This window comes from Phalaenopsis equestris, unplaced genomic scaffold, assembly GCF_001263595.1.
Source record: "Phalaenopsis equestris unplaced genomic scaffold, ASM126359v1 Scaffold000041, whole genome shotgun sequence".
NCBI classification, from domain to species: Eukaryota; Viridiplantae; Streptophyta; class Magnoliopsida; order Asparagales; family Orchidaceae; genus Phalaenopsis; species Phalaenopsis equestris.
In genome coordinates this window covers 20,742-35,834 of record NW_018164483.1, presented here as the reverse complement: position 1 = coordinate 35,834, position 15,093 = coordinate 20,742, and the positions used below count along the sequence as shown (strand labels likewise).

General features: G+C 33.4%; 1 protein-coding gene across 1 annotated transcript in view; it reads left to right on the top strand.

Moving 5' to 3' along the window:
- Positions 1-14,472, top strand: part of LOC110019046 (branched-chain-amino-acid aminotransferase 5, chloroplastic-like) — a 36,787-nt gene extending 22,315 nt beyond the window's left edge. The window contains 8 exon segments of the mRNA XM_020716570.1: positions 2,026-2,202; positions 2,278-2,409; positions 2,591-2,689; positions 4,617-4,637; positions 4,639-4,734; positions 5,188-5,283; positions 10,565-10,677; positions 14,209-14,472. Coding sequence (XP_020572229.1) covers positions 2,026-2,202; positions 2,278-2,409; positions 2,591-2,689; positions 4,617-4,637; positions 4,639-4,734; positions 5,188-5,283; positions 10,565-10,677; positions 14,209-14,326 — 852 coding nt within the window. The 3' untranslated portion in view covers positions 14,327-14,472.
- The last annotated feature ends 621 nt before the right edge of the window (positions 14,473-15,093 follow it).

The window sequence follows — 15,093 nt, the reverse complement described above, 5'->3', positions numbered from 1 at the left end:
GATGAGGTATGGATTAGAACCACTCACAACGAGCATTGACAAAAGGTTGAAATAGAGCCACACTCTTCTTATCGCTCTCATTGTAGTATGTTTGGCCACAGTTCTACTATCTGCTATCGTTTATATCCTCATCTAAGACCGGATATTGCTAAAGATCAACCACCAATCATCTCTGCTGAGAAGGTGCAATTCGATCCTCTTTCCAACACCGTAGTTTCTAATGAAGAACACCATACCCAAGCCGTTCTACCTTTGGATGCTCCTGCTTTTGAACACCCTATTCCAGCGGTTGGCTTGGAGCATGGTACTTTGGAGCCCCATGAAGCATCTCCTCATACTACAAATACAGATCCAAACGTGTTTATACCCCTCACTGTTATTCAAGCAGACTCACTTACATGTCAAAACACACGAGAGTGTTCATTTGATCCAATAGAAGATGAGCTGGTACAACAACTAGTTGTTTCTAATGTTCAACATCTTACACATGTCCATCACACTTTAGACCAATCCACTGATCAGGTGAGCCAGTCTTCGGATAAGGAATTACGGGTCTATTCCAGGAGGAAGAAGAAGAATGGGGGCCGACTCGAGCTCAAGAACTTATTGGACGATACATTGGTTACTACTGGCAATGACACTCACCTTATCAATTTGTTGGCTGACTCCTTTCCTAGAACTTGAGGCAATACATGAAAAAATTGGGTCGCTCTCTAGCTACTTGATACTACGTGGTTTGATACTTTTGATTTTTTTTTTTTGGATCTCATGTATTTTTTTAGATTTTCTCTTTTGCATGTGGTGGTTTTCTCTTTTGCATGTGTTGGTTATCGCGTGGGTAGGGTGTCATGTTTGGGCCCTCTCTCACACAATCTATCTCTATCCTTCTTTATTTTAATATATTTGTCATTAGGTTTTCTCCATATATAATAATAAAGATATATTAAATTTTTTTAACTGAATATTTTAATATAAATAATAATATTTAAATCTCGCTCCACTCTTATCATCCTACGGCTGTGTGATTAGGGTTGTCAAAGTATCTTATTATTCGTGAATAGCTCGTGTTCGGCTTGATAAGCAAACGAGCTCACCACTAAGCACAAACAAATTTTTTGAGCTCTATATATAAACGAGTCAAACACGAGCAATGATATTTTTTAACAAGCCGGGTTTTGACTCGCTCAAGCTCGGCTCGATTACACCCCTAACGACTACATGCATGACTAGAATTGTCAAAATATTTTTTTTGTTGACAAACAGCTCATGTTCGACACTTTAAGAGAACGAGGCGAACACAAACAAATTTTTTGTGTTCGAAATATAAACGAGCCGAGCAATATTAATGGTATTTTTTAACGAGCTGAACACGTGCTAAGCCCGGGCTCGCTCATGTTCGGCTCGTTTACACTCCTAAAGGAGACCTGCAATGCTCTATGGCACAAAATGTTGACCTTTAAAAGAGAAGCATAAAACAGTAAGTATAAAACAAAGTTAAGCATTGCCGAGATGAGAATGCTTAGGTGGATAATTGACTATACACTTAGAGGCAAATTGCGAAATGAATATATCCTTTATAGGTTTGGTGTAGCTCCAGTGGCAAACAAATTAGAGAGAGTCGTCTTATGTTTTAGATTCGGTTTATGTTAAGAAAGACAAAGGTAGACCTAGAAAGACTTGGGTATATTGTACAAAAATGATCTTAATTTATTAGAATTAAATGAATATATGACAGTCAATAGGACGCAGTGGAGAAAAATGATTCATGTAGCCGACCCCACTTTGTGGGATAAAGGCTTGTTGTTGTTGTTGTTTTGATAAGTTCATTAGGATTTAATTGTTATTTTTTGGTTGTAATTCGTTATCTAGCTTCATTAGGATTAACTTTCATGAACTTCAAGTGGCCTAGTCACTGCTAAAATATGATGGCAAGCATTAGGAATTGGGAGACCTTATGTCAAGATGCTTTGGATTCAGAACCTTTCGTCTTATTGTATCAACTTGAACACCCTTATTCTCTCTCAGGGACTTTTTGAAGGTTTGAAAGCGTACAGGAAAGAAGATGGGTCAATTTTACTATTTCGGCCTGAGGAAAATGCTAGGCGGATGAGAACCGGTGCTAAGCGGATGTGCATGCCCTCACCAACTGTGGAGCACTTTGTGGATGCTGTAAAGAAAACTGTTTTGGCGAACAAACGCTGGGCAAGTATTATATTTCTACCATTTCCAAGCAGTAATCTGCTGAATTTTCTCTTGATTAGATCCACTTTTATGCAGGTTCCTCCTCCAGGCAAAGGATCGTTGTACATTAGACCTTTGCTCATGGGCAGTGGGGCCGTACTTGGACTTGCACCAGCTCCTGAGTACACATTTCTTATTTTTGTTTCTCCTGTTGGGAATTACTTCAAGGTTTGTCGAGAATAATCTTTAAATGTCACAAGAAGGCACCATTTAGCTGTTTAAAAATTGTAATTTGTTAAATCGCTTTCCTTCTTGTGCCTTTGATCAACTATATTCTTTGATGTGCTTTTGAAATATAATGTTAGTTGTCGTTGGTCACTGATGGTTTTATTTCTTTTGAGAATCTCAGGAGGGTTTAGCACCAATAAACTTGATTGTTGAGAATGAATTTCATCGGGCAATTCCTGGTGGCACCGGAGGTGTAAAGAGTATTGGAAATTATGCTGCGGTAAATGCTTGTGAGAAACCTCTTGATTTTCTGCAGCTATTTTTATAGTGCAGTAAGCAGTATTTTACGCATATATCATAAGGCGTTGGATGAGTTTTTATTGTTGATTTAATGTTAATATAGTTTCTGGACATGGTTTTTTAACCTGAATTACGGCATGATTGTTGAGGTTTGTTCTTATTTTGGGCTTTTCTGTTGAAATGCCTTACAATTCTTGTAACTGGATGTGCTCTAATATTGATCTGCATTTGCAAAAAGGCGGGTTTGAGCAAGTTCAAAAGTCTCTTGTTTATCACTATTTGGTGATTAGGTTGTTATACACTAGAACTAGCGAAGAATAGGATATTGGTGTCTGAACCTCTTTTATTGATGGAAATCAGATAAATTGACCCTGATTGTTCTTGAAATGATAAATATTGTGCCAAAACAGGCTGAAACTGCTGGTAATTCTAAGTAGCTATGACACCGTTCTAGAGTTCCTAGATGGTGTGATAACACACAAAAGGTGTTGAAAATTTGTGGTAATTATTGACTGGGGTGGATGGAGGGGCGAATGAAAATCATTGTTTGAAATGGTGTTTGAAATTCCTTGAATAATGGTCTCGTCTGGAATGCAGGTTGCTACTGCGTCATTCTTCTTGGGTAGGAAGGGCTTCGTCTTCTTCACTAGAAGTTTATGTAATCAATCTATTACCATCATGACAAAATCATCGCCTTGATTTGTTTGAAGTAGTCCCACTATGAAATCTTTGCTTAGGTCTACTTTAGGTAATTTAAAGCACATGCATCATTCCATAGATTGTTGTGATAGAATAAGTAATCATTTTGTTTTGGCACAATTAAATTTGGAACTGCACATAAATGAGTTTCTCCCAAACCAAATGCAAGCCATTAGATCTGTAATATGCTCTTCACGTTCATCGTACTCGACTGAGCCTATCTGATAATTAAGTCTATGTGGAGGAACTAGTTCTGGAACAAAATTTGTGGCATGTTGTGTCACTCTCAGTGGCGACCACCTAAGAGGTAAACAGTCAGTCGCGATATCCGACAACTCCTGCAACAGGGTCTGTTCTTTTTCTGATATTGCCTCCTCAGAGTTATTTACTTCCAGGACAACCAATACTAATTGCCACCTCCGGCCAGCAGCCGCCATTATCGGTTGCCACCCCCATCCGGCCATCAACACCTCCATCCGTCCATCAACACTGCGAGTAGCTGCCTCCGGCCACCACCTTTGCGAGCCGCCGCTTCCTGCCATCATTGTTACCGCCACCGCCGCCATAATTCATTAAAAAGCTCACATATTTTGAAATATATTGTTTTCATTTTACTTCAAATCAAATAGATAATGAAATAAAATCGTCTGTTTATTTTACAGTGAATCAAACAACTCCAAGTACTTCAAATATAATACATTACTCCTAAATTGCAATCATTTTGCACTGCATTTTTTTCTGTTGACCAAACTACCCGTTATAAAAAAATTGTTATATTGAGGAAAATGTTAACGTTCTTATTAGCTTGAATTTTTGTACTAAACTTACAGACAATTAGCCTTTTCCTTGTCTCTTAAATGATTAAAGTTTCTTATTCAGTTGTCTGGGTTTTTTATGTTTTTTAACTAAAGTTTTCCATTGATGCTGTCTTTCTTGATCTTATGCAACGAATCAAGCTTTAAATCACGACATATATCTATTTCCGTATATTCTTACACAAAAAAAATCTTATTGTAAAATAAGATTTAGCACTAGTAGAACTCAAGAACAATGAATGAAGGAATAAAAAATTATAAATTCAACCCCAATTAATTGGAATAAGGATTATATGAAAAAAAAAGTTCCTAAAGTCTTGACCTTTGAAAAACTCTAGTACCAATCATCTTCATTGTACTGCTTGGAACTTCTAAACTTTTTTTTTTTTTCAGGTATTAAAGGCGCAATCTATTAGCAAAGGCAAAAGGATATTCTGATGTTCTGTACCTTGACTCGGTTCACAAGAAATATCTCGAAGAAGTGTCATCCTGTAATGTTTTTGTTGTGAAGGTATATACATTGTCCATTCAGCCCCCATCCCCTTCCTACTTTTTCCAATTTACAGAAAAGTGCCTAACATTCCGGTATAAATAGATGATTAGAAACTTATAGTTGGCATTATTTTTTCTAGTTTCATAACAATCTCGAAGAAGTGCATTACAGTTGGCAGTATTTTTGTAGTTTCATCCATATATTTTCTTTTAATGCTTTTGTTTGTTTTGACCCATAAATTTTCTTTTATTGCTCGGTTTTCTTTTTTTTTTTTTTTTTGATTTGTGTTCAATTCAAAAGTGTCTTGGTTTGCATGACTTAATACTTTTTCATTTGCGTTTTTATCTTGTGTTCAGTGCTTTGTTTATGACTTACAATTTATATATTTGCTATAATTCTATGATTTTTTTGATGCTTCTAGATAACTTTTTGGCTGGTTTATTTATACTTTCTAAACTATTTGTTTTTTAGGACAAAGTCATATCAACTCCTGCAATACAGGGAACCATACTTCCTGGCATTACTAGGAAAAGTATAATTGAAGTTGCTCAAAGCCAAGGATTTCAGGTATTTAATTTTATATCTCTGGTTTTGAAATATTTTATTGCAGGTAGTCTAACTGGTTTTCTCTCATAAGCTTCAAGCTTCTACTTGTTTGCCAATTTATTGTAGAAGCAAAGATGAAAATAATAATTTGAGAAATCGTTACATGATTTAAAGGGGGTGAATATAAAGATCTAAATTAATAGAATTATTATGTATTCTGCAAAAATATTTGAAATAGTGAAGTTGAGTTAGTTTTAAGGATAATGCACAACATAGAACTTTGAGTTCAAATTTTATACCTATTGAGATTTGGATGGTTATTAGATCTATCCGGCTAAGTTAATGGATCTTTTTGTTGAATTTCCAAGGATTAAGAAGACGGTTAATGATGGGAAAGTTGATATTCTAGTTCCAATTTTTAAGAATACAAGTGATGTCCACAATTGTGATAAACGGAAGGTAATCAAATTTATTTAACACATAGGAAAAGGCAATGAAAGAAAGTTCTAGGAAAATTATATGAATACGAGATAATCAAATTGGTTTAATGTCATAAACATTTGAAATGGAGGTATTTTTATGTTAAAATAATTTGTGAAAAATTATAAAGAGCCATGGAAGGAAATTCGTATTATTTTTGTTGATTTTGATTATGGATATGATGAACACAACATATATTGATTTGCACGCACTAAGGGAAAATGTGTTTTTCATACGTTAAAGTATTTAAAAATATCTATATAATAGAGTAATGTCTAGAATTTGAGGTTTTTCTTGGTAACAAAATATTTATTGTTATAGTATGGTTACATTAAAAATCAACATTCAGTTCACATCTTGTTGGTATAGTTGTGGAAATGCTTGCAAAACGTATTATGGATGAATTTTTTTCATTTATAGCATTTCGATATTGCATTTTTTTATAGTTGAAACAGCTTCTAGAACAAGCAAAAACCTTGCAAAATTATGAGTGCTTAGATTAGTACAATTTAAGAGATAGAATATGAGATATAATTTTTTGTTGATGCCAGATTGGTAAATTTTAGTTAATAGAATTGAAAGGTAAAGCAACCTCTAATCTTTTGTTATAATAGAGAATGCTGTAGGAATACCATGTAATGCAATCAAATGCTATAGTAGCTTAATGTCAACTTTTTTTAAACTTCTATTTAGTCACGCTATGCTTTATGGATCCGAGTGTTAGGAACTAAAGACATCGCTGACAATCAGAATGAGAATATTTAGCTTGTAGTAAAATTTGGAAATAAAGAGTAAATGATTATGTTAGAGACTGGTGTGACTTTCACCTATTGAATTTAAGGTAATAAAAAATATATTTTAGGTCATGTAAGTCTATGTTGAGGAGGTTAGAAGTTGCACTAGTAAAGTTTTGATTCGTAGTTAATTTAAAATATTATGTAATTGAATAAGTAGAAAATATAACATGGCTAGAAGTGCAAATAAGCACATAAAATAAATTGAAACACTTCATGGAGGACTCAACAGCATTGGACCTCATTTAGCACTCAATAGCAATGAGTAGACGATTCCAATCCGACCGCAAATGGCCCAAGCGTTCCCCTGCTAATATATGGTTTTAAATGAATATGAACTGAAACATATCCCACAAATATAGAAGCTTGCTTCTAAGTAGCAGAAAAGGCCCAGCTTATACGGCCCATAATTATAGAAGCTTGCAAAAAACATTTCAACACTTTAGTTACATAGTTATACAGGCACGTTTGATTCTCTACACTTTCTCATTTAAGCATAAACTATGCCCATACGTCCATAAGATTTGGGACTAAATGCTGCTTAATGTCACCTCCCAAAAGAGCTCTTATGGGTGGTGGGCAGCCCAGGACTTAAATACTGCTTTTCGGCCCTACACCTAGTCGATGTGAGACTATTTGTCCGTGACATTCTCCTCCACCCAATCACGTGACGCCCATGTCACGGATCGGCTCCACCGAGGGTCCCACTGGACCATGGAGAGTCCACACACTTGACAGGCAGTAATCTGCTTTGATACCACTTGTCACCTCCCAAAAGAGCCCTTAAGAGAGGTGGGCAGCCCAGGACTTAAATACTGCTTTTCAGCCCTACACCTAGCCGATGTGGGACTATTTGTCTGTGACATTAAGGTCTTCCACGAAACTTAAAAGAAAGATTTACGTACATGTGAGCTCCGCTCCGAAAATTTACGATTGCTCCCTGAGACAACTCTCTTCATTTATTTTTATTTTGAGAGAAAGCTTTGGAGGGTCTAACTTTTAGGAGACAAATCGGATTGTAGATAAAGACATTACCTAGAAATTTTGCCCTCATTTTGAGAAGACTTTTTGATCTGGGGTTTTTATAGGTGCAGGTGCCTCTAGTTAATTACCCATCCCGATAGCGAGAAAACACTTTTGATTAAGACTTGTCATTAATTATTGAATATTTAACATATAATAGCACTAGACTTAGGATTTAAATTGAAAAATTAATCACTTGAAGCTTAAAGCGGATGGTGGGGGAATGAAGACGAAACCCGATCAAGATTTCATGGTTTCGTCATCCCGGGCCTTCATGGTCCCTAATCTACTTAGTCAGAGGAAGTAGTCTCCCCAACCTGATAGAAGGATCCTAGTCATTAGTCATGGGTTATGTCGTCCAAGAGGTTCTTGTAAATCTGGGTTGCATATTTATCTATGGGGACAAATTTACGTTGACTTTAGCTAACGGAAGATTTTTTGATAATCAATTGTACCCTTATAATTCACAACTCAAATGGTAGAAAACCGTTGGGGAACATATGGGCTGCGACCGTAACCGTAATATAATGGTGTCATTTGGTGACAATTACCTTGTCAGAGGGCTCTGGTCGTAACCGCTTGATTGCAGAACCACGCAGACATAGGACTTGGGTCACTTCCTTACTGCCATGCAATTACTTTGATTGTTAATATAGATGTATCATTTACTTTTTTGTGAGTTGATGTCAATAAAAAATTTGTCATCCTTGACAAACTGTCACAGAGGGTGGTTGGATTTTGTTTTTAACTTTTAAGTGATTGAATTTTACTTGCATATTAGTTGATTATTTTGAAAAGCTTGATTTAAAAGATTAATCAATCTGATTGAAATCTTCAATCAATACGGTTATCATCAGGTATTGTACTTTTAAAGCTTTTATATTTGAAGTGGGGGTGCATTTAGTTTTGTCAATTTAAGTTTTTAAAAGTACAAGTCTCGTCGACTTGTGTTCTTATAGGTAGGAGGATCAAACTAGGTGATTTGGACTTGTAAATTCTTATTTTAGAACATTTATCTCAAAATTACTAGATTCGTCGACTCTTGTCCTTGTGAGGAGAAAGACCAGACTAGGGGTGGGACTTACACTCCTACTCTATAGATAAGGCGACCCGATTAGCCCGCACAACGTTCTCGAAACTAGTATTTGAACATTCTATAAGTTTGTTGGGGCATGGGCTTTTAAATTTAACATATTTGAATTTAACGCATCACAAAAATTTCTCATAATCAATTTGGATGCATGAGTTTTAAGTCTTGAACCTAATATGAACTTTACAAAAGATCTTAAGTGCAACCCCTATAAGTCTTAAAAGTGTGGGTTCATATTTCAATATGTTGCATTTAGCTTAAAGAGATGACCACGAAGCTTGTAAATTTTTAAGTTATTTGGAACTTAAAATATTTGCAAAACTGTTATGATTTTAGAATTTGAATGCAAGTGATGAAGAATGATGACTTAGGACATAGAGGGCAAAATAGAGAATAGTGGAGACGAATAAGACAGTTTCAATGTCTTCTGCCACTTGTCGTGACGGAAGGCTAATGAGAAGCGATAAGCCAAAGATGAACGAAAAGGGGAGCAATGTACGAAAACAATGTGAATGAAATAAGAGGATAGTGACTTACGCTGCGCGGCTTCAGATTCAGAGAAGAAGGACAAAGCGAGGGGACGAGCTGAAGAAACGTCTGGGGTAGAAGGGAGCAAAACAATGCGAACAAATGGTTACCAAGCCTATCGTGCGGGTTTTACTTCAAACATAGCTATGAACAATTATTCCTTTCAATGGGGTCTAAGAGGCGGGTGGCAAGAATAAATAAATCTTTAAGTTAATTAATTTAATTTTAATTAATATAACTTTTGTTTTTCTCTTCCTCCATTTTTTTTTTACAATCAAAATTACATATCATTTAATTCTTTTCTATTTACATTCTTTGCTATTTACATATCTAACACCTGAACTTCAATTTTTACTTGCATGTCAGCTTACCTATGCTTAAAAAATTATATTTTACTTTGTAAATGTTATAATGGTGGTATTTTCTTATGTGATGAAAGATTTTGGTGGTATAAATAAAAAAAAAAAAAAGGTGTTTGATATGTAAATACATAATTGGGTGGTATGTATATAATTTCATACATTCATTTAACAAATGGATTATAAATCTAACAAAGATAATTACCAATGGATTAATCAATTTAATGTGTAAAATAAAATAAAATTTTAATATATGTTATTGTAACTAAAATTTGGATAATATTTTTTTCTTAAAAATTTATCAATTATATATCTTTTTTAGTAAAATAAATATATTTTTATCTAAAAATAAAAATAGGATTATTTAAATAAGATAAGATTATAATTATTAGTAATGATTTAAATTTTAATAATATTATTAATATTAGTAACATTTTCTTAAATACATCATTATTATTTTTGTAATGTCATATAAAGTATTAAAAAAAGGAATTCTTCTCTTATTAAATGAATGTGAGAATTTATTTTTTTTAAAAATAATAATTATTTTCATTGAAATAATTCACTCAAACTCACTTGAAGAGAAATTATTTTTTTATAAAAATAATCCACAAGTTTTTAAAATTATTGAATTGTGCCCCCATTATTAAATATTTCTGCCTTTACCCCTGGTTAGGGATCATTATGTTGATAATATTGTCTTAGATTGTAAGCAATTTAGAGATTTAAAAGTTTAACCTATTATTTTAAATTTCTCAATCTTTTCATCAACTCGTTTTATGCTGGTAAGGCTATATGCTTAATAATTATACTTCCTGCCTTTAACTCTGCCCGACATTTTTTCTCGTTGCAATTAGTCGCGTGCTAATTAATTTATTATTTTTTTAATTTTCATTTTAACCTAATTTATTATTTTTGCGAATTTGCCCCTCATTACAAATGTTTGGATAAATGATTACTTAGTGCAAGCTAAAATGTGTTAGCAATTTTTCTGATTATCTTATCATGTTGAAAAAATGTTGGTGAAGGTTGAGGAGAGGCTTGTAGCCATAGATGAACTGTTTGAGGCTGATGAAGTTTTCTGTACGGGAACAGCTGTTGTTGTATCCCCTGTGGGGAGCATTACGTACCTTAGGAAAAGGTAAAAGTTTATCTTTCTCATCCCTTTTTTTTCCATTGGCATGAAAATTAACTCTACCTGACATTTTGCTTTTATTAGATTGTATTCAAATGACAATAATGGAACACTTTTATAAATTTATGTTAAAGAGTTGTCCTGCCTGCATCTGAAATTACGATGCATGGAGCTTTCTAGGAGATTGCATCAGTGTATCTGCCGTATTTTTGGTAGTTAATTTTAGATTCTCTTTTTTGCACTACAGTGTTAAATGCAACATTCTTAATGAGTGTTATTAAGAGTGATGTTGGACAGAGTTTAGGGTCTAGGGATGCAATTTAGGATGAGATGCAGGATGAAAATATAGAAGGAAAAAAAATACTAGTCCACGTGTTAAACTAATTATTTCAGTAAAAGCTTGGTGCTTTTAATATAACCAGCATGAATGTGGAAGTGTGACAAAATAGCAGCAATAGGCTGATCTTAGATGTACGAAAAGCCGAAGCAATATTTAAAAAATAGAAATAATTATGGGAAAGACAGGTATTGTGAGTACGCATAAAAAATGAATACAATCTTGGGAACAACAATTGAAAAATGGAGACAACAATGGCGAGAATTACAGCACTACAGAGGAAACAATAATTAATAATTTATAATTCACTTTCTGGTTGTGATTTTAAGTTCTATATTTGTTGATTAGAATTCAATGGGTTGTGTTGAAATCTTAGTTTAATGTGCAAATCTAGTAAACTACTGAGAATACTAATTGATAGTCATTCACATAGGAGTTTCATCATAAATTAAAATCAAAACAGATCTTTGAACGCTGATACCAGCGCTCGCCAAAATTTCTAATTTGTAATCATTAATCTCAATAAGTCTCAAATTTTAGAAGACACTCACTTTCTTACAATTAAATTCTTCATCATAAATTAAAATATAAACAGATCTTTGAACGCTGATACCAGCGCTTGCCAAAATTTCTAGTTTGTAAACATTTGTCTCAATACGTCTCAATTTTTAGAAGACACTCACTTTCTTACAATTAAATTCTTCAAGGCTAGGAAATCTATTTGGTTTAAGACATACCATTTTCTCATCTCCTAAGTTTAATTCCACAATTTTTATATATACATCAAATCTATTGTTGTCATAGATAATTCTTTGTTCGCTGCAAACTAATTTATGTAAAACAATTTATGCTTATCATTCAAATGATATGATGCAAATAATGAAAATACTAAAAAAATATAATTCTTTCTTAGGGATATTAATGATGGTTTGTTACCTATTCCTATATGATTATTTGAAGAAGAGAATGAGAAAGGGGGATTTAATAGTTTAAATTGTGAAACCTCTTTTAGAATGAAGCTAAACTCTTAAGCACTGAGATATTTTTTAGTGTAATGGTTGAAATTTCAATAGAAACTCAAACTAAGCATGCCCATGTAGGAGCACTCTTGTGATGAGTGACTTCTTGGGAAGTTATACCAACGAGACAAAACCGTGAGGCCATTAGACCAAAGTGGACAATATCTTGATGTGTGAGAGCTCGGGATTTTACAAATGGTATCAGAGCATTACACCTGCCTATAGATAGAAATATTTAAATGGTTGATGATTCTAGGTTAAGAAAACTGAAGAGAGTGTTAGTTACTTAAGTGGGGGAGATTGTGAAATTTCTCAAATAAAATGAAACTAAACTCTTAAACATTAAGACATATTTTTGTATAATGGTTGTAAATTTATCAAAAACTCTAAAGTTACACCATCCGGTACGAGTGCGCACTTAGGATGGTTGACCTCCAAGGAAGTTACACCAATAGTACAAAATTGCGAGATCATTAGGCAAAACGGGTAATATGTCAATGGGTCAGAGTTTGGGCTATTACATAATTATCATTGTGATGATGTACACACTTTCAGAGTTGATGAAATTTTAGAACTCATATTAGGAATGTCTTTGTTTTTTATGTTTATGAGTGTGTCAGCCTATTAACTAACATTGAAAGATAAGTAGATATAATTTAATTAGAACTTTCATTTAGAATTATTTACTTGTTCAATGGTTTTATTATATTTTGATAAGCATAATTTATTTACTTTAGATTTCAAGATTTACTTTACCAGTTTGCTTGCTAGGCTCCCCTGCTACAATATATATGTTTGTTCACTTCCATATTCAAAATTTACTTTTCATTTTGACCAATCAACTTTTCAACTACAATTGGAATACTTTGTTTAGTTGCATTTTCATTGAGTGAATTCAATTTATAACACAAATGTTCAATTTTATATTTAGAAGTTTCTATGGAAGTCATTCAAGATTCAATTTCTATAAAGAGCTCAAATTCGCAGGTAGGATTTGATTCATGTTCTAATTGCAATTTAAGTTCAGTAGGATTGTATGTTCAATGATAGTTTTAAATTCGGTGTCTATTTGGGATATTTATAATAATCTCACACTGAATTTTGATTTTTGTTGTGAATTCTGACTCTTGTTCAAGAGTAGGCTTTACTTTCTTGGAATTGATCTTGTCTTCTACTTTGATTTCGTAGCTATTGTTCATGGTCAAACTTAGGCCCATGGATAAATTCTAGCATAGTTGTAGATTCACATTCATCACAATTAGATATGGAGTCATGTTGCAAGTTTAAAATTTCTTTTGCAATTAATGCATTCTTGAATTAGCTCGATTTTAATCATAGCCTTCATTTAATTCATCTTCAAATGAATATTCATGAAATATGTTCTAAGTTTAGGTTTGGTCACATATGTTTTTTTCTATAGTCATGAAACATGTTTTTTTTTTTTTTGGTGCTATTGTTTGTTTGATAAGTTTGAGAGGAGAAGGAAATGATTTTTCTATGGGGATTCTAACAACAACTACGGTATTATTAATATGTTGTTTATGGTATGTCTCAATTTCCAAAGATATGGCTATGAATTCACTTAGGGTTTTTGGTTTGTTTTTTTTTTTTTAATTTTTAAACTTTGAGTGTTTTGAGAATTTTCATTCCTCCCTTGTTAAGTTAAACGTCTGCACATTTTAATTTCCAATTTTAATGCTCATTAGCTTCTTGATTATTATTATTATCTTTTTATCCATCTCAATTGAGCCATTATACTATTCATTAATCTACTTATATTCTCTATTATGTCATGTAATTTAATCATATCTATTCATTCTGGGAACTCTTCGAATTTTCTACTTGAGTCATAGATGCGGTTCATGTAATATATAATTTTATTTTAATTTTAACTGAATGATGTAAAGCTCATTTCTTGAATATGAGATGCCGTTTGGGATGATTCTTAGTTTTTATTATTTATTTATTTTTAATATTCTTACATAAAAGTGATCCCAAGGAAGTCCTAATGTTTTTTTTTTATTAATATTGCATGTCATTATGTTATCAAAAAATGTTAGTTGCATTGCCTGTTGTCCTCATGCTTGACATTTTCTGCTTGTAAATTCATTACAAACAGTCTGCATCAGTTAATCCACCACCTGCAATCTGTTTCATTCTACTGAATCTGAATTGGTGCAGGAAAGAATATGGAAACAGTGGCGTCGGTGCTGTATCACAACAACTCTACTCCGCACTCACAAGCCTGCAGATGGGTCTTTCAGAGGACAGGCTGGGTTGGACCGTTGTGGTTGACTAGACCAACTCAACAACTTCAAATTCATTTTTACTGCTCTTAACGTATTCCGGAGGACCACCTTTGACCCCAACTTATCATTGGTCTTGTAGCTTTCTCTCTTTCTGCTCTCATTTCACAACCAATGTCATTAGCTTATCTTTTTAATTGTAGATATGCCGGCAACTTTTGAAATTAGGTCAGTTAACCATTAAGAATATTCAATATATATTAATACTTGATTTTTATTGTGATTTGATGTTGAACTTTTAGTTTGTTGATGAGGAACTATCCAAATAGAACTCTTAACAAAATTTATGGTCGAGATGTGTTTCTACGAAGTGAATTCAGCGATGTTAGAATCAAGTGATTCATAGCTTATTCACATCATAAATTTATTGAACCGGAGTAGATGATCAGTTGGCCGGTTGTGAGCCTGGCACACTTACCTAGTTGCGAGTAGTTCAAAACTGCCCTTCGTGTACAATGATATATTTAAAGTCTCCAATTGTGGAAAGAGTACTAATAAGATGAGCTATTGTGGAAGAGCAATTAAGTGTGCTAAAAAAGAGAGAATATTATGTATAGAGTACTTATCACGTACAATATTGATTTAGCTTGTTATATAACACGTGTATAATAGTATCTAACAAATTGTACACGAACATTTTTATACGTTGTTATATGATGTGTATAACAATGCATAATAATGTTGTATATGGAATTTGTATGCATACGAATTGTGCTTGTAATAATATTATGCTCAGAAGGCCTCACATTCATTCTCAAGC